This window comes from Trematosphaeria pertusa (assembly GCF_010094035.1).
Source record: "Trematosphaeria pertusa strain CBS 122368 unplaced genomic scaffold BU26scaffold_2, whole genome shotgun sequence".
Taxonomy (NCBI): domain Eukaryota; kingdom Fungi; phylum Ascomycota; class Dothideomycetes; order Pleosporales; family Trematosphaeriaceae; genus Trematosphaeria; species Trematosphaeria pertusa.
Window position 1 is genome coordinate 682764 of NW_022987213.1, and position 25414 is coordinate 708177.

General features: G+C 53.3%; 4 protein-coding genes across 4 annotated transcripts; 2 read left to right on the forward strand and 2 right to left on the reverse strand.

Annotated features, from left to right (window-relative positions):
* Nucleotides 1-1667: 1667 nt before the first annotated feature.
* Nucleotides 1668-3130, reverse strand: BU26DRAFT_546572 (NAD(P)-binding protein). The gene is made up of 3 exons (XM_033831846.1): nucleotides 2911-3130; nucleotides 2216-2818; nucleotides 1668-2169 (listed from the first exon to the last, which is right to left on the reverse strand). The coding sequence occupies exons 1-3, from the start codon at nucleotides 3082-3084 to the stop codon at nucleotides 2059-2061; spliced, it is 888 nt and encodes a 295-aa protein (XP_033689262.1). The 5' UTR covers nucleotides 3085-3130; the 3' UTR covers nucleotides 1668-2058.
* Nucleotides 3131-7295: 4165 nt separating this feature from the next.
* On the forward strand, nucleotides 7296-10850 carry BU26DRAFT_514223 (uncharacterized protein). Its single transcript, XM_033827787.1, has 3 exons — nucleotides 7296-7545; nucleotides 7625-8097; nucleotides 8175-10850. The coding sequence occupies exons 2-3, from the start codon at nucleotides 7652-7654 to the stop codon at nucleotides 10585-10587; spliced, it is 2859 nt and encodes a 952-aa protein (XP_033689263.1). The 5' UTR covers nucleotides 7296-7545; nucleotides 7625-7651; the 3' UTR covers nucleotides 10588-10850.
* A 538-nt stretch (nucleotides 10851-11388) lies between these two features.
* BU26DRAFT_558964 (uncharacterized protein) lies at nucleotides 11389-13658 on the forward strand (the record flags this gene model as incomplete). The annotated part of the gene is made up of 3 exons (XM_033832632.1): nucleotides 11389-11507; nucleotides 12437-12983; nucleotides 13035-13658. The coding sequence occupies 3 exons, from the start codon at nucleotides 11389-11391 to the stop codon at nucleotides 13656-13658; spliced, it is 1290 nt and encodes a 429-aa protein (XP_033689264.1).
* A 6099-nt stretch (nucleotides 13659-19757) lies between these two features.
* Nucleotides 19758-21974, reverse strand: BU26DRAFT_500048 (uncharacterized protein; the record flags this gene model as incomplete). The annotated part of the gene is made up of 7 exons (XM_033826466.1): nucleotides 19758-20121; nucleotides 20367-20433; nucleotides 20894-21054; nucleotides 21099-21218; nucleotides 21274-21585; nucleotides 21620-21834; nucleotides 21921-21974. 7 exons carry the CDS (start codon nucleotides 21972-21974, stop codon nucleotides 19758-19760), a joined length of 1293 nt encoding a protein of 430 aa, XP_033689265.1.
* Between the last annotated feature and the right edge of the window lie 3440 nt (nucleotides 21975-25414).

The following is a 25414-nucleotide window of genomic DNA, read 5'->3' on the forward strand; positions in this document are numbered from 1 at the left end:
GTGCCCGGCCCGCTGCCAACAAGGCTTCTGCAGCTGCTGCAACGCCCGTCCCATCGCGATATTTTTACCTGGAATTGCGCTAGGATTGCTTGGGGATGTGTGCGACGGCCCTACAAAGCCGTGCAGCCGTCGCGCAGGGCTTGGTTGTGGGTGGGCGAGCGATGCGATGCCCTGCGATCACTGAGGCGGGTCGGAGTTCCAGCCCGCCTTCGGCCACCGCGGAGACTGTCGCAAGCAAGGCGATGAGGGTGCAGGTCATTAGGCGTTCTGAATAACATCTATAAGAACGGTCGAAACTGAGTTATCACTTGGTGCACTGATCTCTAGCTTACCGAACATGTGGTGTAGAACTAGGTGGAGGAAGAGAAGAAAGATAAAAACGGCGGCAGCAGAAGTTTCATACTGTACCTGGACCGAAGTCGCAAATCCCAATGCTCGCAAATCCCGACGCTTGAAGCTCTTCAGGATCTTCCCTGAGGCTACTTGAGCACAGTTACTTCGTCTCCATAGGACTGTTCCCTGTGGTTGTTTCATCGCCGTTGGTGACGGTTCGGAACGTTGTCACCGCGCCATCGGTCCCGTCACCCAGTATCTTGCGAGCGCTCGGGCGTGTGTCTTCATCACCGCCAACGTTTTCTCCATTCACGTTCTCACCCACAGCGTCTGCCTCATCCTCCTCTGCCATCCACATCCCTAGCCTCTCCAGCGGTCCCAGCATCCGGACTCGTCCATTCAGTCTCGGAAGCTGTGAAGTCCCACAACATCTTAACGAGCAAACGGGTAGCGTGTAGAGGTCGACCTGGAACTCGCCGTCTATAATACCGTCAATATATGAGACGCTTCACTCCACGCTCGGCATCGTTCTTGGTGTAGATCTCGCGGCATGCATCCTCATCACTGGCAACGTTTCTTCTTTGTTCACGTTCTCTCCCACAGCGTCTGCCTCATCCTCCTCTGAGCCGTCCGCGTCCCCAGCCCTTCCGGCTAGACGGCGTAGAACGGACGTACCTCGTCAAACTTAAATGTGTGCGCGGATCATGTACCGCTCAACCGGCGAAATTGGTCCACGGCATTGGGTTCGGCGGACCGTTCGAGCGCTTCGGCTGTGGAGCAGGACGGCGAGGGGATTGGGGACCATGTATGTCCAGTCGTTGAGGGCGCTTCCTAACTGCTAAACGTCAGACACAACTTTACGGCCTCAGGCGAGCATCCGCAGCCCACGTACCTTATAGCCAAATGACGGAAATGCCAAGGCGCCGGCACGAAGTTACCCGGCTCTCATCGAACTTCAGGCCGAACACTCAATCTTTTTCGAGAAAACCCCACAGCACCGAGCACCAGTGCGCTCGCAAGCGACAGGTCTCTCCCTGTCTGTCTGTCTCTCCATCTCCCTCTCGGTCAAAACGGACGCTAACCGATGTTGCAAGCTGCCAATCGTGCCCACCGCCGATTTTGAATGCGCTGAGGGCGGGGCAACAGCCCAGCTCTACGCGCGCGCCGCTAATTTCGCTCTCGTCTCGAACAATGGAACCCAATTGGGATTCGTATTCTGCTGCCGGTCTAACCGACTTTTTGGCCCTTTTTGGTACCTTGTCGCGTTGTCACGTGCACTCGCGTGTGGCCGATGGCCTACAGCCTTGCTATTTTTTCCATGAGCAACGCCCTATGATGAATGAAAAGGCGCCTTGTGGTGTAAATGCCAGAAGTTTACACCTTGAACAACACCACAGACGCACAAACCGAGAAGTCTCTCGGCTTACCGCTCTTAATGAACGTGAATATCATCTGCGTGAGGAGCTTCTGGCCATGGTCATGATCCAATGGCCGGACACTAGCCCCAGTGCTTCAGGATTCCTCGTACTGCGCATGACAGATAGAAGGGCCGCCAAAGCTCTCCGTGGCATGTTCACCTGTGGTATTTCATGAGCCATGCGTTGTCTTTCCCGCGCGAATACAGAAATTCTTCCGAGCTATGTGTGGTCCCTCTGACAACTTCTCATTCCAGCCTCATTCCTCATCAACGATAGGTGATATGAAACAACCACGCCATTGTGATGCTTAGTAAGAGCCTGGCTTAGTAGAGACCATTCCACCATCTGTGAGCAATACGCAACCGTTAATATAGGCACCTGCCCGAGACGCCAAAAACAGCAGAACTCCTGCGATATCCTAGAAAGAGTTAGCCTTAGTGTATTTAGTTGGAATGCACACGCACCTCGTCATCGCCAGCTCGAGTAGCAGGCAGCCACGAGGCCGGGTAACTACCTGGAAGCTTAGGATCCGGATCCCGTGGGAAATCGTTCTCGTTGATCTCAGTAAGGAACAAGCCCGGAGCAATAGAGTTGGCTCGAATGCCGTATTTCGCAAACGCCGTTGCGATATTCTTCGTCAGATTAATGAGCGCAGATTTGCTTGCATTATACATGTAGGCGGGTTCTTCACCGCGCCACAGGGCGCTAGAGCTGCTGTTCGTGATGAACTGGCTTTGGACGAGTCCTTTCCATTTACTGTCAGGGTGCTCGTTACCAGCGCCCAGCAGTTTCAGAAAAGCAATGAAGGTGAAGTATGATCCGGCGATATTGGTAGCAAGGCAGTTGTCTGCGTCCTCCCACGTCGTCTTCTCCCACAAGTCTTGCGCCACTTGTTCCACCGTCGTACCTTCCGGGCGCGGAATCAGACCAGTGGCCTTGCAGAGCACGCCTGCGTTGGCAATGAGGAGGTTGATGAATGGTGTTTGTTTCTCGATTTGTGCTGCGGCAGCTTGCAGAGACTCTTTCTTGCTGCAGTCGCATACGATAGGAATGAGGGTTTTGTTTTTCTAGACACTCATTAGATCACGAAATGGAAAGGTTCCCTCAGCAATGTTAAGGAAAAATGGGTTTCTGGTAGAGCTAGTAAGGGGATACGCACCGCAGCGGCTGCAACCTCTTTTAACTTGTTTTCTCGGCGACCCAGAATGAAGACCTTGGCAGCGCCATTTTGATCAAGAGCATGAGCCCAAGTGACGCCAATACCAGAGCTGCCGCCGGTGATTATGGCGACCATGCCATTGACGTTAAAGAGCGAAGCAGCGTCGAGACCCATGTTGTATTCACGTGTGTAGCTGAGTGAGACACCAAAAAGCTTAAAACCTAAGAGCACCAAGATATAAGGCCAAGGTTCTGGGACAATAACGATAAATTCCCGATATCTCGTCCCGTGGTTAGCGCCGCATGCCATAAGATAATCATGCAAGTAGAGGCTATAATGGGGAAGTAACGGGTGGCTGAAAAGCTGGGGCACCGCTCATTGGACCGTGGAAGCGTCCCTTGCATCTTGCTTTGAAATCATATCATGCTTTTCGGTCCTCCGAATACACCGAGTTCCCGTACGCAACAGGCTCCCACCTGTTGTACTGCTCATTGGACCATGAAAGCGTCCCTTGCATCTTGCTTTGAAATCATGTCATGGTGACAGGCGGCGTAGCATATCTCCGGGTGACGGAATAGTGGTCAAAGACGGCCTGCAAAGCTGAGTCGAGTCCTTCTCGGTGATTTGAGCGTTTATGTGATCAAGCGCTATGCCCATCTCTGGGTGATGGAATACTTCCTGAGCGGCATCTGGTGATGGAAGTCAGCGGTAGCCCGGGCCAAGTTCCGTGACACCTACCTAGGCCTCCTGCCTATTCGATCTCAATCTTCCTGAGGGACGCACTGCTCGATTGTACCGTCTGGAGGTATTGAAAGGTCAGGCGCGCAGCACACCAGAGACACCAGCTATTGTCACTCGGAGCTTCGGGCCTTCAAAAGAATAGAAGCGACATTGGATTGCGACCAGAAAGACGTCGCACCGGGTGGGACAACTCAGGTTTGTAACGCTGAGGTAATGCCGTAGAGGCGGCGCCCTGGGGGTGTGTATGGTGGTTGTGGGTGGACATGGAAAAAAAGATGACGCCGAAAACCTCCGAAGTTCAAAGATCACGGACTGCCTACTTGGGGGTTAGCGTTTCGCTTATGGGCCAATTACAGCCAGAGCACCAACCACAGCCAATTTCACCGATTACGCCCATGCCCAAGTGCGTTCCAATATGCTTCCATCGGACTTGACTTGGAGCGGTTGAATTCCCCGTAATGATAGCGCGGCGGTGGGAAATTTGTGGTTGCCAAATGATGCGAGCTCAGACGACTGAACGATTCGATTCCTAGTGGTGGTGGTGCTGTGGCTGACCAATCAGAAAGCTAGAACTCGAATCTGGGTCACGATGAAGAACACCCCGGGTGCGGTGTAAAGTACTGCTTCGTTAGATAGACACTGGAAGATTCGAGTACCCCTGCTACCACGAAATCGCCCACCCCATATTTGATGGTCTCGATGACCTAAGTCAACTAAACCTCCGAGCCCGAACGAGTTCCGGAGTCCAGACATGATCTACATCTTCAAAAAAGTGACTCGATGACATCGCTCAGATACGTCACTCATGTTCGGCCGCAGACAGAAGAGGGGAATAGGGACGATGGTAATGAGTCCAGAGAGCGTGCGCCTGATAGAACGCAGGAGAGACGGCTACGTCCGGCAGTGGGATGGCTCTGGGGTGGCCGCAGCGTCGGCGATGATATGGTCAAAGGAGCAGTAAGAAGCGGAAAAAGCTTCGGCGTCAGCACTGTCGTCTAATGGCGCTGACTCTGTTGGCGATAATTCGGAATAGTCGCTCGTGGCAAGGGTAGTGTCAGGCGCATCAAGGGCGTCGTGGAAGTCGCGAGCAGACTCTTCATCTCTCTCTCTCTCTCTCTCTCTCTCTCTCTCTCTCTCTCTCTCTCTCTCTCTCTCTGTCGTCCTCAGCCGGGGCTGGCTCGTTGGGGAATAGAGGGGATAGCAGTCTGCATAAGCCGCCGATTTCGGGCGCCTGAACCGTGTTGTGGAAGCTCTGCGCGGACGTGCTTTCTGGGCATCTCTTTCTGGTCCTTCTTATAGACCTGCCCTTGGACATGTAATTCGGTTTCAAGACAATGAAACCAAAGAAAAGCACGCACGGGATAAAGTCTGAACTGGATGTTTCAGTGTTGCGGTGCTAGTGTCAGCGTAAGTCTGGTGACAGCATCGGGTGCTTGCGCCAAAGGAGTGGCCAGACGCCCTTCCGTCCAGTGCTGCGGTAAAGAGTCCACACCGCGTTCACGGATGGCCCTTTTCCTTATTCTCTACGGGCTAGAGCCACGAGTATGACCCTTGGCGCATCGCTGCCGGAGGAGGCGAAGAACTTCCGAAGTGACAGTCTCGCATCCGGCCATCTGAGCAGCAGAACGGGGTCGGCATGATGTGCACACCCATCACGCTTCAAGGCAATCCCCCTACCAAACAAATTGGTTTGCTTGGAAGGTCTAGGTGATGGTAGCAGTACGAGCGACGTGGAATCGCTTTTGGGAAGCAAAAAGCGAACACTCCGAACATCTGTCTTTCTGACGTATTAGTGCTTTATCCAACCTGTTGATTAAATGTTAGTTTAGGATTGCGATGTGCAGAATAGCATTGCCTGCTTAAGCTTGTAATGCACTATGCATCACGGCATACTGTCGTGAAGTCGGCGGAGTTGAATTATCACTCAACTACGCAAGGTAGGGAATACGCACTTCGAGTAGAGCGCAAGCTGCAAGATATGGGACGCCTGTTGGAGTTGTACGGTTTCAGCGAATGCCATCTCCATAATTGGCTTGAAGGGGAGTAAATCGAGGTGCGTTTGCAGAACGGGGCTCTCCATCCATGTCGCCGAATAATTGATTCTTGGTGACTCTCAGCGAACGAGACGTAAGAAAATAAATAAGACTTATATTTTGTTACCGTTGAAGGGCTGTTGTTGGCGAGATTCTACAATTAAGTAGCTGGAGGCAACACAGCTCACATCAGCCTATGTCGCACGGGATGTGTACCCCGGAATCTCCCAATTTGAGCAATACGCTCGAGTACGGAGATGGATGTAATGCTGGGTTGCGGCGTTCATGACTTCATTGCGATTCGACACCCTGCTCCTGCCAGCTCTCCGCGAACGCGCAACAGCAGCTATCGCGCTCTCGACGTGCTCAAATTCGCTGGCTTCGAGCGCGCTCTGGACTCTGCGTAAGAGAATAAGCTCCCGAGACAGTGGACGAACAGACAGCTGGGGTGGAGTGAGAATGGTGTATGGTGTCGTTCAGTTTGTGACGGCCCCTGAGGGGTCGAGCTAACGCAAGTTGGCTAGCGCCGCCAGAAAGCTGGGAGGCCGGGATCAGAGCCAGCACGTAAAGGAACAGATAAAATGCGTTTTAGAAGGAGAATTGAACCTCAAGGAGATAGCTGAGGGTCTAGAGGATAGGATTAGAGAGTTAGGAATCTGGGTGGAGCCGCGCCATGTAATTGGGCGTGTGAGAGCCGAAGGCAGCGCTGGGATCTAACCGCGCAGCCGCGGACCGCCTGCTGCACGGCCTGCTTGACCGCACTCTGCAAGCAAATGATCGTTCCAGATTTGTCGAAATTCATCCGAGAGCCAGGAGTATTGTCCTGAAGGTACGAAGTGTCAAGAGTGTCGCATATCGGAGATAGGGGCTCACTACAGGTCTCTAATTGGTCAGATATGCTGACGCAGCGCGCTAGCCACCCGCGCCATGTTCGCGAACTTACTCACGTATACGATGTACCCGGAAGCACATTGTGCAAGCGAGTGTAGTAGACATAGGCGAATATTCGAAGCTGCTGAGCGCGCGGGGCCCCCTCAACGCAGCGGTGCACGAAGGGGGCAACGCCAACAGCACATTCATGGCGAGCCCCGTATGGCTGACTCAACCGCTTAGCGAGATTTTCGCAGGAAGCAAATCGGCGATCACATCTGCACGACAATACAAATCCGGCGAAGGGCACCTGCATGTCGTGGTGCGTGAACGCACTCGACCCAATTATCTGTCGGTCCTTGAGGCCCATGACCAGATGGGTTTTGCAAGAGAAATAAGCTGGTCTCCATTGACCAACTGGAGTGGTCCGGGCGCCTTATCTATGGGTCCGTTCCCCGATCATACAGTGTAGCTGGAATGCAATGTGGGACTTTGTTTGCCAACCACCAAAGGCGCCTTGCAGACCGGTCAACCTGTAGACAAATCGATTGACGAGAGCTCAAGCCAACCTGCAGCCACAGCACAGGAGCTGAAAGCTGGCTAGCTGGATCAACTCACAGTGCTCAGAAGGATGGAAGAAGCGAGGGTGGGCGCTTGTTCATGCCCACCGGTTGTGTTTGGAGCTCGAGTTTTAATAATTGAGCTGCTTCCCTGTCTACAATCATCTCAAATAAATAAAGATTAACGGCGAGGGAGCCAAGCCCACCCACAAGGCTTTGAGCCGTCTCGCCCTGTTCTTCTTGTCGCCTATCCTGTCTTACCTAATACCTACCCAACCGACGGAGGTACCTCCACAACACACCCGGGTGCCTTTACTTTTTGAGAAGAGCAGATTTACAAGACTCTTACTCCAGAACCTTGCCTAGGTGCATGCATTTACATACCTACATTAGGTAGATAAGTACTCAAATCATCGTTATTAGAGGCTGAAGTAAGTGTATCCTGATGCTCGTTGCCTAGATACCTAGGAACCTACCTCCCTGTAGCTGTGACTGACAGTCCAGAACAAGTCCTTGGTCTCTTTCGGCATCGTAGGCATGGACCCACTGAGCATTCTTGGCGTGGCATCAGCCGTTGTTGCCTTCGTCGAGTTCACAAAAAAGCTCGCCACGAAAACCATTGAAGTGAGATCTACCGCCAAGGGTCAGCCTGCCAACGTCATGAGGCTAGCTCAATTGGCCGACGACCTCACAACGGTTGCCTCCACTGCCCGCGACAAGGTCAAGAACCTCAGCTCGAGTTATCCGCGCCATGCAGAAGCGCTGGAAAAGCTCACGGTGGAATGCAGCGAGGTGGAGGCCAAGCTCAAGACTGGACTGAATAAACTGACGGCGACGCCTACAAACAACACGTTCAAGGCCATGACGTCACAACTTGGGGTCGCCATTCGTAGCATTTGGTCGGCGGAGGAATTCAAGGAATGGAGTCGCCAGCTCGACAGCATCCGCGATCAAGTCACAATGAATGTCTTGATATGTGTTTGGTAAGATCAACGGACATCCCGCTCTTGTGTCCTTACTCTTCTGGGGCGGAATGCTGACTACGGCACACTGGCGCTAGGGATGAGATCAAGAAGACCGGAGACAAAACCGAGCGCATCCTGCAAATTGTTGCCCGCATCCAAATCGCAACAGACAGGCCGAAAAATAACTTTGAAGACGGCAACACAGGCGGACATTTGTCAGAAACCTCACGCAAGGCCAAGATGGAAGAGGCCATCTGGGCGTCGACGGATCTGATCGATCTGCAATCAGATTCCGACCCGTCGCCGCCACCATATACACTGACAGTCCCACCAGAGGGGTTGGGAGTCTATAAAAAGGGGGACAAGAGGCATTTTGCGAACAAAATCCTTCGCAGTCTTCGCTTCGAGGAGATGAAGGACCGCGCAAATCAAATTGAGTCGGCATTTCCCAAGACGTTTCAGTGGCTCTTTGACAAGGACGACAAGGGGCCGGAGAATGGAAAAGGCAGGCTGGCTATGAGTTTTCGGGAATGGCTGGTATCCCAGGAAAAGTCCATCTTCTGGGTTACCGGAGTACCGGCGTCAGGCAAAAGTACTCTGATGAAGTTTCTCACCACACACCAGTCCCTCCTCGACCGACTCAGGGAGTGGGCAGGCGAACGCGTTCGTATCGCCGAGTTCTACTTCTGGAACCCAGGTTCCAAGATCCAGAAGTCACGTAATGGTCTCTTGCGGTCGTTGCTCTACCAACTCCTTTCCCTGCACCCTGAACTTGCAGAGGCTGTTGCGCCTAGACGTCGACTCTTCTTTGACATTGCCCCTGACAACGCCGAAGCACCGCTGTGGGAGTGGACGGAGCTTCGTGAATGCATTTTCCGGGTTGCCTCCCTCCTGCGGACCAGCGGCTGGCGCCTTGCTCTGTTCATTGATGGCCTCGACGAATACGAGGGCTTCGTCGAGGGCTTACCCGAGGACAGAACGGCTTCGCACCGGACCACCGATGAGATGCTCGAGGTTCTTATAGACCTCCACAACAAGTACGACGTGAAGCTCTGTGTGTCTAGCAGGCCATTGAACTACTTTCGAGACAAATTCCGCGGCTGCCGCTCAATTGCCATGCAGGACCTCACGCAACCCGACATCGATCACTATGTCGAGGAGCGTCTCCGGAACTGCCCAGGGATCCAGGACCTCCGTGATGTGGAAGGACAAAATGTTGACGAGCTGATCAGTGAACTGAAAACTAAGGCCTGCGGCGTATTTTTGTGGGTTGTTCTCGTCGTCGAACAGCTCACTCAGAGGAGCAGGGACGGAGCCACCATACAAGAGCTGCGAAATGTGGTTAGGGACTTGCCTCAAGACCTGAGCAAGCTGTATGACACCATACAAGGCCAAATCGGGCCCGAGAAAGAGTGCACTGCGTCCAAGTTGTACCAGCTCATCATGGCATGGAAAGGGACATGGAGTGGCCAGATGGAGGCCACCTTTCTCTGGCTCGCCTACAGCCATGATGCACAAGAGAATGAAAATTCATACGACGGCTACTTTGATCCTGAGATGGAGCAAAGCATTACAAAAAACACCGAGAGACTTCTGCAGGGACACACTAGAGGCATTCTTCAGGTTTCTACTCCCGGACCCACCGGCGGCCCGCACACGATCGATTTCCTCCACAAGACAGCCTATGAATGGCTTCGGGAAATCAACTGGCAGAAGGTCATTGGGAATGGGCCCCGGGACTATCAGCCCTTGCTGTGTATTCTCGATGTTTTGGTCCACCACACGCATACCCTCGAGACCAAGCATTCTGTCCTGAAGCAGTGTCTCAGTCGCATCTTCATGCTTGCCGGCGAAGTTCAAGAAGACAATAACCCGGCCACTAGATCCAAGCTAGTCTCTATCATCGATAGAGTCAAGCCCAGACACCTGTGGGATATGGGAATTGAGAGTCTCTTCTTTCTGACGGCCGTCTCAACCGCTAACAAGATCATTGCCCCTGAGCTGGCCACCATGACCTGGGCAGCCGCATGGGCATGCCATCCTTATCTCCAAGGCAAGCTGGAGGCCGACCCTTCCATCCCCGTTGGGCAGCAGAGCAAGGGCTTCGCCTTTAAACAATGGTTCACAAAGAGCGCCCCTCAGACGCAGGTCTCTCTACTCGATGCAGCAATCTTCGGATTTAAGCACCGCCGCGCGGGTCTTCACTGGTACATCGATGTGAGGAAGCTGAGCGTCTGGCAAGCGTTCCAGCGGCTGGAGACTGTCAAGGTCCTCCTGCAACAAGGAGCAAAGATCGACAACCGCACACGAACAGCACTCAAGTCCATGACGAAAGAGATGCCCCCAGATAGCGTCGATGTGAAATACCTCAACCTACTCATCAACATCTCTGGACGCCATAACTTCTTGGACTCATTCGACGCCGAAAGGCGCAAGGTCTTCTCGGATGACCTGGTGGCCAAATCACATAAGGACTCGATGTTCCCCGAGTACAAAATTCATGTGTGAGAGGAGGATAGTTTAGAGGTCAGGTGGCCAAGAGGACAGGGCCCGCTAGTAACTTGGAACATTTTCTGGAAACTAACTATCGATGTTTGCTCTCTATTCGTTCATTAATAGCCCTATGCCTAGGGACGTGGAGTCTATGCACTGAGTTGCGGTTAAGATTGCTAATGCGGTTATGTGCTATAATTAGATGCCTGTGCACGCAGTTCTGGCCTTTAAAGCCTCGACTACGGACGAGAGAATGTACGTATGTTTATAAGAATTAATCCACTCCAGATATTCGCCAAATACCAGGAAAAGTTGTTGTTTTGCATTTCTGTCGGGGGCGTCGATGTGGTTTTGTTCAACTTCATTATCAAGTTGGAACATTTGCCTTGACACGAAGTCACTCTGCAGATCTGCAACGCTATTAGTGCTACACTCTCTACTCCAAGCCAGCAGATTTAAAAGCCTCAGGCAGAATAACACCTCTTAAACTGAGGCCGAGTCGATACACGAGCCGTGGGCTGCAGTGCGAAACCCGTCAATGGGCACAAGATACTCCCACCTCAATACCAAGGACAAAGATACGAATGAGTGATGTGGGGGTGGACATCTGATAAGCTCGGACGATCGCGAACATAGCCCGGGCAGCAGCATCGTCAGTCAGCCTTTCGGCCCGCCACATCCCCAGCCGACCCAAATATCACAGCCCACCGGAAGCTCTAATCTCGACCGCCTGGCTACAAAGGTTTCATCGAGGTCTATCGTCTAGGCCTTCTAGAGCCGTCGTCAACCCGCAGCAGCCACTCCAGCTCTTGGCCCATGTCGCCCATCGATAACATCGTCGATCGGTTTGATCGAAGCGAAGTCCCCCTCTACGCTACAGCCTTCATACCCATGCGGAGCCTGTCCCAGATCCGCGCCAAAATGCTGACTCTTTGGTACTTTCTCTATCACATACATCGCGTGCCTGCTGACTGGTATAGATCATCGTGCTCGGGCAACCGATGTCCTTCCACAATTTCTCACATCTACCTTCGACCCATCGATACGAAGATTTCCGGCCTGCGCAATCTCGGCTGGCACTCCCTCTACATTCCACAACGCATTCAACGGCACCCGTATCGAGACAAATCGCGCTCATCCGAACATCGTACCTTCGCTGAGGCTGTAAAACTTCTTACAAATACTTGGCGCCTCCTTTTGGACAACTGGTCTTTTGCACATATTAGGACACACATCGGAGAATCTTGGGGTAGGGCATCTAGGCCCTTGGGATAGCACACGAGATGCTCGCTGTCTCGCTCAGCGAGCGGCGAGTCGTCTATACCAAGGATCCGTGGCAAGGGCAGATTATCCATGCACCCTCAAATCAACCGGCGTCTAAATCTGGTTGGCACAAGTAGCGCAATTTGACTCTCCGCCGTTCGACGTCCTGTCCCGGCGGATGAACTGGGAAACTGCTCGGTGGGAAAAAGCCTGCTGCGGCTCACGTTAGAGAATTAGGAAGTTGCAAAGTCGGAATCGCTATCGCCAGCGCTTCGGCTTTCATTCAAAAATGAGTAATGTCCATCGGCTTCGAGCTTTCACACTGGCCAATTCCTCTTGGTAATTGGGGAAGGTGCCGCGGGTGTCACAGTCTCGGGCTTCGACGAGCATCTACACTGGCGGCGGCCGTACTCGGTACATTGGCGAGTGCGACTTTGGTGACTGCACTGCGGGTTTTTATATGTAACGTTGCGGAAATCTAGTGTGGCAAGGAGCGCGCGCTCACTAACCCGAGCCTTGAAAATCTTCGAGAAGAAAAATCGATTTGGGAAAGCAGTCAGTACACCTTCCTAGTTAGCGGTCGCCCCTACAAACTGCCCAGGTGCTACCAATCTGCGGAGATCTCACATACTATCCACAACCTCACCTTCCCGAAGGACAAGCACTTGAGAATTACGAATTCCTTCAACAGCTTCGACACTGCTCGTACCAGATTCCTACAGTACTTCACCATTGGTTCGAATCCGGAAATCCAGTACCAGAACTGGCACCGAACACCTACTGGCAAGAACTCTTCGCCAACCCACATAATGACGGGTCGAGAATTCCTTAATCGCTTCCAACGGCGACGGCCAGCTATAAACCGCAAAGGTTTTAAATTCTGCAACTTTCTCAGCATCTCCGGGGCAGCTCTAAATGCCGAGGTACCAGAACTATACTTTATCAGATCGCTCAAGTACACACTCTTCGTGACGCTGCAACGGGAACTGCGCGCCAGGGTAAATGCCATGCGAGAAACCCCTCTGGGGAAGGAATACAGAAAAGCGCGTCTTCGAGACATCGACATGGAGGCTTGCTTTCGCTGGGTCCTTTACGGGGAGCGATACTCATACTCAGGCTGGCACCTAGACGTCCTTAACGGAACCTGGGTCGTTGTGGTTACTGGAATGCGCGCGTGGTTCATATACACGGGGCCCTAGACAGAGAAAGAACAGACAGAACTCGCATGCGATGGCCTGTTCTGGAAGCTCCCGCTCAACACGGTGCAGGTTATTCTTCTACTCTCTGGCGATACCCTGATTATGCGACCTGGCTACCCTGTCGTTTATGCGGTTCTTACATTGGACGATTCATTAGCCGCTGGAGGTATGCTCTGGGCCAGTGACTCAGTGTCCCGCATCATGGTCAACATGAAGTACGTCGTCGAGAACACCGAAGTCACGAACGAAGACATCCCACAGCAACTGCCAGAGTACCTCGACGCGTTACAACAGCGCGTTCAGAAATACAAGGCCGCCAAATCAGGACCGAAGAAGGGGAAAGCTCGAAAGGCCGAGCTCGCGCTACCTTTGGACCTCATGGCGCTCCCCTCCTTCTCAGAACAGGATCAGCAGAGCCTGAGCGAGCTGGTTACGTTCCTCAAGGACAAGGACATCCTCTCATGCAAATGCTCAGGCGCGTGCGTGACAAACGTTGAAGAGCGGGAACAAGAGGAGGACCCTCTATGTCCTTGTTGGAGGGGGTCGGCCGTGCATCACCGCGGATGTACAATATGGTGTAATCATGAGGGGTATTATGGCGACCCGCCAGCTTGTGCGGAGTAGCAGCACATCACCCGACATTCTTCTCACGCCAAAGTATCATCGTTCCGACACCGATGTCTTCGATATTGCGTCTCTCCATTTCTTCGTCGCGTGTTTAACGACTTCGACTACGGCAGGACACCCGTATCCGGAACGGAGATCCAGTGTGAAGGCTTATAAGAGGCTCCAGGCGCCCTCGCGGACAAAGGTATGCATAGAATAATCCTTGCAATCTCCTTCAACATTAATAACTCTAACGGATAGTTCAGGCCCGTAAACCCGCGTTCCCCAAAACTCCTCGTCCCGCTCCGATTCCGTTTTTCGCGCGCATGGTTCTCAAGGTTGCCGTGGGAGCAAGCGCTTCAAGAAGATGGAATCAGATATCCCATGCTCGAGCATACCGCTCGTTTTTCAGAGTGCGCCTCTACCTACTAAAGCCAGTCTTAAATATATCTTGGAGCGCCACGATATACTAGCATGGTTGCGGTCTGAGCCACAAGCCCAGCTATTAGATAAGTGATATCGGATTACATGCGCCCCGACCGCGGTTCCTCACTAGATAGCTGCAACAGCGCGGAATGAAGCCCTTAGCCATAATACACATTAAAACTAAGAACGGGATGATGTTTGTGTCTATAAGCATCAAGAGCCATTCATTCTATTCTAGTCTGCGTGCATTCTCAACCAGCTCCAAAAATACAGCCGGAAAATCGTACGTTTAGATGGTTTTCGATTCCACTGATTTCGCCGAGTTGAGATCCCCGACTGGCTACCACTACTATTTCCCAACTACACAAGTAAGCCAAGATAAAACGTACGTATAATCCACAACGTGTTTTTGAATCCAGCTCCCAAAAGCGCAGCTAGAAATTCGTGCGTTCCGATGGTTTTCGATCCTACTAATTGGATCCCGCATCGATCAACCAATTCCGGAAAACCTGTTTTTCCTTGTACTACCGCCCTGTTGTAGTTTATTTAGAAGAACTATGTATAATAACCGCACATCGAAGATCCTAGAAATAAGTAAGTAGCTACATGTACGCAGATCTCTAAAGCTCATCGATCAGTCATCGGAGAGACTCTGCAAACGTCACTCATCAGGCTACGCACACAAATACGCAGGGACCAGTCGGCTCGTTGCTCAGATATGCACCCCCTTTCTACTCGTACGGTATAGCGAGCGTCTTAAACGGCTGGGAGCGCTAGACCGCCTTGGTACGTGGTCTTGGAGCAAGGCTCCCGGCTTTGCGGGAATAATGGAAACATTCTAGACGGAGGACCTCCTAGAATAAGTTACTGGAAGGAGTGTTCAGAAGGCGCTAGAGAAGTGGAAGTGGACTTTGAAAAGGGAGTTACTTGCTTGCTTGTAGCCCCGGATCCGCTTCCATCAACGACGAGTATATACCGACGAGGATGAGGACCGTGTACTTGATGCGAGGAGTAGCGAGGACGCTATTACGCAGTGATCCGGTTAGGTGGCGGATTGCAAGAAAAGGAGAACGCGCGCCGCCAGTGTACCCTTGACGGGCCTATCGAACCAGGCTCGGTGAATGTGCAAACAGTAAGCTTTTCTATTTTCCCACGCTACTTCACTACTTACATACCCGCTACCCTTTTTCTCTCAACCACGTAGCCTCAGAGCATCTCACCTTACAGTTCTATTAAAAGCAAGCTAATCCTGCCACTGAACCGCCTTCTCGCTACGTACGGCACCCTTTCCGGATCCGTCAATGACACACGAAAGAGCACTCTACCCACCGCATACGCGGCCGGCCACCACGTCTCGCTTCATATTCTACTCCCCTTCTCTAAACCAGACAAGACACGGCGTAGCAGCAAAATCTCCCCGTCCATCCTTCTCGAGACGTAGGAACTTCCTCCGTAGCTCCCACGACTACCTCACTCATGCCTCTACCCCTTCCCCACTTGCCCATTTACCGCACCGATGGAATTCCTCTCGAGTTTTACATCAACTAGACCAGTGCAGGGTACGGCGAATTCTACGACTACGATTATATCCGGAGCAAAAGGATCCAATCCTTCTGCTCTTTCAGTTATGACGCCTTATATATTCGCTAACAGATTACGATTACGACTACACCCGCATTCATTCCCCTCACAGGTAGATTAAGTGTTTCACGTATAGGCTTTTCCCCACGTATCTATCCATGGCGAGACGAGACGAAACAAGTCCACCATGCGTTGTGAAAGCCGCAGGTGGCACAACCAGTTAGACCGCATACAGCATCGGTTGAAACTATGTGCAGAACCATCCTACCGCACTCTGGTATATGGCGGTCGGATTTGGTTCACGCCTTCCGATTCCAACTGTGGAACATCTGGCTTGCGGGAAACGGAGCGAGTACGCGCAGCCGATGCGAAGAAGGGATGAGACGGGAGTGACAGCTTCTCTCCCCTCTCTTCCCGAAACCAGCACCACCGCCACCACCACGACGCAGAACCTTCCGAAACCCCCTAATACTACATCTCCTCACCACCGACACTATCGCTGCTATATACTCGCTCGCAAGCTCCAATACATAGCCCTTCACCTATCCCTCTCCGCTCCGCTCCGTCTCCCCTCGCGAAATCGTCAACATTAACACACTCTCAGTACTCTCTATATCAGCCGCGAGATAGTTCCTAGAGTCTGCTGCACATCCCGCTTTTTCGAGCGTCGTCGTCGCTAGCGCGGAAAGGAAAAGACGGACTGAAATGCATATCTGGAAGTCTTCCTTCTAATGACTTCTTCGGTGCTTTTGACGCTTGTCCGAGTACGTTCCTACCTTCCCCAAAAATCCTCATCCCCATCTCCATTTCCACCCCCATCTCCGTACCGTCATCCACACCCAGCGTAACTAACTAGCCCTACGTACGTAGCACAAGCCCACGTCGCCTCATGTGCGATCGTGATCGTACCCCTAGACTCCACAAACCGATGACGATGCTGACGCCGGAACCTTTCAAAGAGCGGTTTATAATGCGATTCGCTGCTCAAGGCTATCTGTTGATAGGAGCGGAAGACGCGCGATTGATCGATCGAAGCAGCGCCGACTATTTCGCTGGGCCACGGATAAGCGCTGGACTTGACAACTCGGCGCGGGGGGATGCATTTGCACAGCCGGAAAGTGTAATGTGAATCCGTTGGTTGGTAATACGAGGGACTCTACGAACCGTTCAACGTTTCTCAAGTACCTCCTCTCAGGACTACCCAAACCACCAGCACGGCGTGGAGACTAGTCTAAGCAATTGAACTCTGTACAATACAGTACGAAGCATTTCTCTATACTGACGTCTTGGAACCCACCCCACCCTACCCTCGCAGCTCGACGCAGCCTGATGCAGCCCGACGCAGCACCGGCCCGGCTAAAATGGATTAGCAACATAATTCAATCCTATCCCGAAGACATGTCATGTCCATCCAAACCCCAGCCAGAGCCCGTTTCAAACTTTCCATACAGTAGATAAAGACCAAAGGGGTGGGAACGCGGATTCGAGCGCGCTACAGGCGTGGATGGGCTCTACGAAGTATTAAAGGAAGAAGAACGCGGATAAGAAGATAGAGAGAAGAGCGAAGAAGGACCAGCTCCATTCTGAGGACGACGTTGTACCCAGCCAGCTGCTCGAGAAAGCAAGAGCAGGAGGTAGCTGTTCGATCGAGGGGATAATGTAATAGAGCCTACGACATGATGAAGGCGCTTAATGGTGCCGTTGTTGCCGCGGGAGTGGGAGCGAGGATCTCAGATGCTGGCTCAACGACGCATGGGTGGAACCTTCAGCGAGCGAGCAGCCAGCTCGGGTACGTATCGACGTCGTTTTGTTTCAGGGGAGGCTTGTGCTGCTGCTACGCCCTGGCTCGTTCGTCTCCTATCTTGTCCCCGCTGAGAATTATCGCAGCCTTGCTTGCTCTTGCTCTGACTGCAGAGTATAGGGGAATGCAGCAGGTAGGAAGTTCAGATCAGAGAACGACGGCAGCGGGGTTTGTATGACATTCCACACTCCTTGCTCGTTGTCCGCAGATTTGGTCCCTTTCCTCTTCTACCCGCAAATGCATCTATAACTTCGCCAACACCTCCCATGACTGTCTATCAATAGACGCAATAAGCTGAGAAGGAAGGCGGAAAGGTGCAGCGGAAGAGAAAGTGTTGAGCAGGTAGGTAGGTGGCTGATGTGGTAGGGTTCGCGAGTCCCGAGACGAGAGGGGGGGAAGGGAAGGCGCCGAGAGGATCGAATCGAGCTCGTACGAGTGTATCCTCCGTCTCTGCCGGCGCTGGGGATTCTAGCAAGCCTTGGAACCACCCTTATACACTACACCTTTGCCGCACCCTCTTTTCTCTACTCCTACCTCCCTCCCTCCTGTATTCCGTCTCTAAAGTAAGAATCCAGTCCCTTCTCCTATACTTTCTTTTCTATACCCGTCCGATCTGGTTCGACATCCGCTTTTATATACATCTATCCTTTCTTTCTACTCTAGCTAGATTGCCTAGAACGCCTTCTCGTTACCGACCGACCTTTCAGTCTGCTCTTGTTCGTTCGTTCGATGGTGACAGGCTTTGCTTTCGATGGTTTAGAAAAGGGTGGGGCGAGAAGTTATCATTCAGGTTTAGTAATGTAGTTACAGAAGAGAGTGTCTAGGAGCAAGGGAGGAGGCCAGAGTTGACGTGCGCGTTAAGTGTAAGTATGAAAGATGCTGCTATTAGGGCTACGGCTTCGGCTGCACGCATGCGCAGCTCATAATAAATGCCCGGTATGTCAAGCCAACAAGATATAATCTGAGAGTGTATGAACAACGTCTATGGTGCTGGAGCGCACGTTGTGTTCGATGAACCCAAGAGGCCGAAATGCGGTACCAAGGCCCAAGCCAGGGCGTGATGAGATGCGGTTCCATCGTCAGATCTGAAGTTGCGGACCAAAGATAGAAGCATTGCCGCTGGTCGCGATGAGATGGGTTCAGGGCCGACATGCGTCGGAGGGAGACGTCGAAGCCGAAGTAGAGCGAGCAGTCCGCGACACAGATCCGTTCGACAAGTTCTTCACCTCGGGGAGATGTACAACCGCACACCACGACAGCTAGCCGTTTGCCTGCCCGGTCACCATGATTGCAAGGAATCCGGTGTCCGCTTGTCGAAGTTGTTTCCGTGGATCTCGCCGCCATCCTGGAAATATTTTCCTCGGAGATCCTCCCACGCTAGTGATTCTTGTGCTGTGAGGAAGTTAGGGTTGTTGGCTGTATCTAAGTATCCTCTCCAGAGAGTCGCTACCCATGCATGCTGTACGTAGGCGGACAAGCGCATCGGCGACGTGAACTATACCCCTTACATGGATGTGAAGCTTATCTTAACCGTTCTATCGTTCGCACTGCAGCAGGCCACTGGATCTTTCTTGGTCTAATTTTCCTTGCTGGCGGTATCGAGAATGGCAAGGGCGGAGCACTAACGCTGTACGAAGGGGCGGTTGCGCGAGGGCGCCAATGGGATGAGGCCTGCTTGGTGAGGTCGATGTTCACGGGCTCTTGATGCGGTGCAGCGAAGCGAGGATGCGGGAGCGTCTTGTCGTCTTCCTCAAAGCGTCAGCGTCGCCAGCCGCTTCGATGAAGGTGGCCATGGTCCCTCCCGAAACGCCCTGCAAGCAGAAGGCGAGTTTGAGTAGCGATGCCCTTGGCAGGTTTGTAGGCGCCGATCCTATCGAAGAATTGAGAAGTCGGGCACGGGGTGAAAGCCTAGGGCCGCGGAAAGACATCTCTTTGGGACTGAGGATATCCGACATTGCAATCGTCCGCATTGGCACTGCCGGGATTGAGTTCGGCTCCCACAGGATCTATGGAGCCGAGGTTGTTGCCACCAGAGTGTAGGACGGAGATGCTCCACCACAACTTGTTCTTCCGAGATCGAGAGCAAGGGTGTATTTTGATAAGATGCTTAGTGTCCGCCGCCCAAATACGCGTGCCGTAATGAATGTACGGTTGTCTCAATATTGGAGGCTTCGGGCGCGGGACAGAGAGGTTGCCGATGGTAGAAGGGATTCGTTCGGATCGCCTGAACCCAGCGGAGAATATCAGCCTTGGTCGAGAAGTCTGTCGAGCTTGTGAAGCAATCTTCTGAACTCGGGCGCGCTGACGAGTCAATACATGACTCCCTTCGTAGCCGATTCCATCAACTGCCATCCCAGAGCGTGTGTGACCCCGCCGTGAGATGTCACGCAACTAGTCGCCATCGTTGTTGGCGCTCGGCCGCTTGTGCTGTCGCAAGACTTGTTATTGTATTGCCGGGAGTGCGGCTGGTTTGACGAGAGGACGGGATGGCAGCCAAGGGAGGGCTTGAGAGGTCCGACGAGATGCGCGACGGTGGTATAGGCATTCTGCGGCGCCCTGGGCGGTATTAGATGAGTACGAGTTGCAGCATTTTGTGGGGTAGAGACAGCGTGGCTGCGAGGGTGAGCTGGGGATGAGTTGCGCTGTTGCGACACTTCTCGTGGTGTTGGAAAACTACAAGCTTAGTCAGCACTTGGCTCTACACAGTACACATAACCCGCCCTCGCTTTTCCCAATCGACTTTCATCCTGGGTCCAATTGACGAACCATCCTCGCCCGGCTACTCGATGCGATATCCACCTTTACTCGCCGCAGCTGCATTTCACGCCGTGGCTCTCCTTGCGAGGTAGCCGTTCCTGACGACGACATGGCGAGCCTGGATCCCGCGAGTCGTCTTCCTGTCCGCTTACACGACTCACAGCACCTCCACCATAACGGTGACGCGCGAGAAGCCGCCTTCAGCCTCTCCGTCGTAACGCTCCCGTTCTACCGCCAATGTGTCGCGTAGCTGTGGCACACCCTCCCATCGCCCGACATCGGCTCGTTTCGCAACGCGATATATACTGCTGGAGATATGGTTGAGGCGCGGGACACGCATGGTTGCGGAGCTTCGCAGCGTGTGGGTTTTGCTCTGCGCACCCATTGAAGAGCGCAATAATGGGTGTCCAGGGGCGTGAGTGGTTGAGCGGCTCCAGCTTCGTGCGAGAGTCTTGGCCGCTGTCTGGTCATCGCTGTCTGGCCTCATCGCTGTCTGGCCCTCACTGTCTGCCCCTCACCATCCGCCATCCTCATCCATCGCCCCCATCCGTCAGCCGATCAGACCACTGAGCGACGAGGCGTCAAAAGAACCTGTTTGGACAAGGTTCCCGACCTTGAAGAGATGCATGCAGTCCTTCTCCATGGTGCCGGTTTACGCCAGCAACACGCCATCCGCAATCGACCTTACGGACGACAATTCGGAACACTCCTTCAGCCAGCCTAGCAATACGCCTTGAGGCACAATCGACCCCACCGATGAGCATGAGGTAGATTCGTCCTGCTACAAGCGCTGCTGGGGCTGCAACCGAGTTCTCGACGGTGCGCAGAAGAGGCGTACGTGGTGGACGTCTGCGAGGCTGTAAGTCACATCCCCATCATCTCCCTCTACTCACTGACAGCCTAGCTCTTCTTCCAGCACTGCAAGGTCGATTGCGCCACGCACACCTGTTCCGCACACCCACTCTCGGCGAGCAATCAAGCCACCGTCTCCGACACATGAACTTCGCGGCTTTCTGGGGAGACAGGTTAGATACCAAGCTGCTTAGCATATAGCGCTGCTGGACATACTGAGCTGCTTGACATGCAGCGCCGCTCCACTTGCGTGCCGCTCGATGTACCACACTCCTCGACGTACCACACTGCTCGACGTACCACGTTGCTTGACGTACCACGTTGCTCGACATACTGCGCTGATCAGCATACCGCGCGGTCATCTGGTTAGGGAGGATGCAGCTTGTGCAGACGAAAGCCGGCATAACAACTTGGTGGAGGCTGCTATAAGCAGTTGCCGGGATTGAAGGCTCGAGTTTCCCCGTCATTGCAGATTCCATGTATCCGGAGCTGCGGAAGCTTCCTCGCGGGTGCCGAGGGAGGTCTCGGCTGTCGATAGAGAGGCCTAACCATCAACCCTTACACTCGAGCCGCCGAACCCACTCCCTTCGCCGTTGCTTTCGTGCTGTCGGCTGATTGGGCCTTTCTTGTCCTCGATTCGTGGTACCTGAATCCGGTCTCGCCGCTTTGGCGTTTCCGCAATTTGGCGTTTCTGCGCTTCTTATCCCTGGCCTTCTTCGTGCTTTTGTTTGCCTTCTTCTGACGTGCTGCCTCGATCTTCCGCTTCTTGCTCGTAGACTGATTGACGTCGTCAGTGTTTGCAAGAAGCGAGCGAATCTCAAGATTTGGCACAGCCCTTGAGGCAGCTTCTTGATAGAACTTACTAATTCCACGTTCTTCTCCGCTTCTTCCTCCGTCTCTCCCGTGCTCTGCTCCATCTTGCTAGGCTCGTCTCTATCTCCCTACTCTTTATCTCTCCTGCTTTCTAGCCCTTACTTTCTTAGCCTCCTCTGAGCTCGCGTAGTCGCTTGATTTTTTGCCGCTGGTCACTTTGATGCGCTGGGTTGGGCTATATTGAAGAGTATAGATTATGATCTGTATTTGCCAGCGTCTTGTGTAGAAAATAAGAGAAGCGTTTTTGGTGTATTACGCGCCGCAGTTAGGTATCAATAATATTCAAGCGGTCCGTAGAATATCTCCTTTCATTCAACTTCCAGGGCACTTCACCACCACATGCGAACGCGCCGGCTCAACGTGTCAGACAATAGCAATTTCCTCCCCGGCCTACGCGTGCTTTTCTGCCTCACTCCTACTCTTCGCAGAAACTAAAATCTATATCAGAATCTCGCACTGCGATATCTGCGGCACTCACATCCACGCTTAACGATGCCTTCCCTATGACTCCGGGCTCGGCAATCCTCTAGAGTGCCCAAGCGTTCCTAGAACTTATATCAAGAACTTCGCAGCTCGCAACGACATGGTCGGTCTATGGCGCGAAACCTCTGGTCCATCTATGCGGCTGAGCGCTGATTTTTCCTACAACGTCTGCAGGATTTACGTCGAAAGGGTGGCTGATAAGAGCAGAAGGTACAAGGAGAGCACGACTGAAGAGGATAGAAGGCGCGAGGAAGGGATATGCGCGTTGGAGAGGAGACGAGGCACCAGGAGACAAGACGTTGGTATATGTGCCAAAGTGCTATGCATAGTAGCACCTGGCCGGCTCTCCTCTCGCTTTCTCCACCATAGCCTGCAGAGGCTTGGGACTCTGCTGCCAGCTAAATTACAGCCGTGTTTGGTTTGCAGACGAACGCAGCGTACTAGGATACGCATCCAGCCCCCCCTTAACCCCTCTATCCGCAGCTGGATAGGGACAGACTCCCGTGCAGACCCCGCCTCGTAACACAAAGGTTGCGAAAGATTTCTGTCTTCTGGACTAGGCTCAATAAAGTCCTGGCGCTCACATTGGGATTCTGTCCTCGACCTCTGGAGTAGACGCCGTCGCAGTATAACGTATCATCTAGCTAGGCTTCGCAGCAGCTACCTTTATCGCCTAGCCCGTACGACGGCTCGTCCGCAGCCCGTCCGCGTTCTGGACTCCACGGCCTTCTCGATCCCCGGTCCCCACGACGATAACCTCCGGTCTTCGCCCCCGGTGATGCCACCTCGTGGTTGAGCAGCGTCGCCACTCACCGGCCTTCGCAAGGCACTACTGCAGCCAAAGCGAAAGAAGTGGCAGAATGAGAAGGAGGACGACTACGTACCGCCCCCGCCCAAACCCACACAAGGAACTCGGAGACCGTGCGCTAGAAGAAGCGGAGAGAGCAAAAGAGGGCGGAGAAGGAGAACGGTTCGGATCCTCCGGATCAGCCCTGAAGAACGGCGCTTGCCACACTTTTATTTCGCCGTTTCCACGGTTCAGGGTCTGTTTTACGTCGCTGGCACATATACATCTCTCTAGCCTACGACTACTCGTCCTCGCTGAGACTTGTTGTGCTTGGCGGAAATGCACTGTCTTTCGTGATAGCCTGGGTTAGGGTTCCTCATGATCGCTATTCATTGTCGCGGAAAATAAAAACACCAGCCGCACGAAATTGCAAAACAACGCTCCTCGACGGATGGCCGAAAGCTCTCGCGCATTCTCCTTCTTGCAGCAGCCAGCTCGGCGCTTCGCAGCCGCATTGGCACCACAGCTTCATGGCCCAACCCGATCGCGACCGCAACGATTTCCAACAGCATCTATTGGCTCGCTAGCATACCCAGCTGCCAGGCCACCGGGCCGCCCCTGCAGGCGCTTGCGGAACCAGCGCCGTGGTCGCGGCACCGCTAGATGCCGGCCACAACGCGCGCCCCGCTACGGCTTTGTTTATCCGTCCAACTCCACATTCGCCCGGGGCGCTCAACAACTCCACGCCATCTGGAGCATCCTCAGCGGCCCCAACCGTCCATTCGAGAGCGCTTCTCCCTGCTGTCATCGTCCGACGAGCCCCACCACCTAACCGCAAATCATCAACACGTGATGCGCCCTGTCACGGCCTGTATACATTTCTTGCGCTACACGAGGAGAGGATGGCGGCACCAGTGGTGGTCAGCACGGACGTGAGCCCAGTCAAGTACAATGGCAACGAACCGACGGCAGCTCACAAGGCCGAGACTCAGAGGCCTGCTCTGCAGAACCGTTGTGGTAGGACCCGGCAGACCACCCCCGACGACCCAGACTGGCCCCCTTCAATCGCATCATAGAGGATAGCTACAACAAGCTTTCGACGCAGTCTCAGCAATGCACGGGACCCTGCTATTCATCAAGCACCTACATGCGATAGTCAATTCCAGGCCGAACTACTTCCAGACCGACGCACGCTACGAGAAAGAAGAAGGGCGCAATGACGATGCTAGATTCGACATGAAGTGAGCAGCTGCACGCTTTGCGCATCCTGAGGTCGCTGATACGATTACAGCCGCAAAGCCTGACTACAACGCGAGTGGGGTGGCAAGATCACGTTGACGCACTGGGTGACATGCTGGGTGTGTGCACAGGGATGTCGTGCGATAGACCGCCTGCGTACGTTTGCTCCCGCGCGCACAGTTACAGAATCCCCAGCGCAACAAGTAGGTCGAGATGCGTTAGAAGACGGGTCCGCTAGATGCGCCAGAAGCTTACCGTGTGGGACATCACCAACCCTACGCTGGACAACGCCATCGAAGCCGTGTGCGGAATGGCGTCTGGGGAGGAATAGTTGTACTGGAATGTTTTGATGGGTCTGTTATTGCTTGTTATGAATCGATAAGGTAGGTGATACACGATGTCCCTTGTGGTACTTGAGGTCTGCCGTGGGCACTGCTATACGTAGTTTAAAGGTCTGCTCCCATCCAGCGAGTAATAGCAGCCCCCGTTCGACATTCGACTATAGCATTTTGCCGGCTAGAGGCAAGCCGCAGCTGGAAGTCGAGCAAATGTTCACCCCTCGTAGGACGGCTTGAAGGATGCAGGAATTCCTTTTGACTGAAGGAGCTGCTCGTTTCAAGATCAGACCTTATGGTATGGTCCAAGTATGTAATAATCGAAACGACGGGCTGATTGAGAGCAGTATCGAGATAGTGCCATACAGCGGCGACGGCCAGGACGCATTGGGAGCAAACTAGGCATCCCGAGCATGACCGACCGGAAGCTCGCGGGGCATTCGAGCCTCGCAAGGTTAAGGTAACCGGGTCCGCAAAGGCTGTGGAGCAGACTGGAGCATGCATCCTAGAGTGGTAGTGGAGTGAATTTCTCCATTCTACCGGGCTTCATAGGTATGTATTAGGCGACTGGGAGCAGTCGATCAGTAGCCAGGGAGCTGACTAGTATTCAGACACCGAAACGATGGGAAGAAGTGAAGAA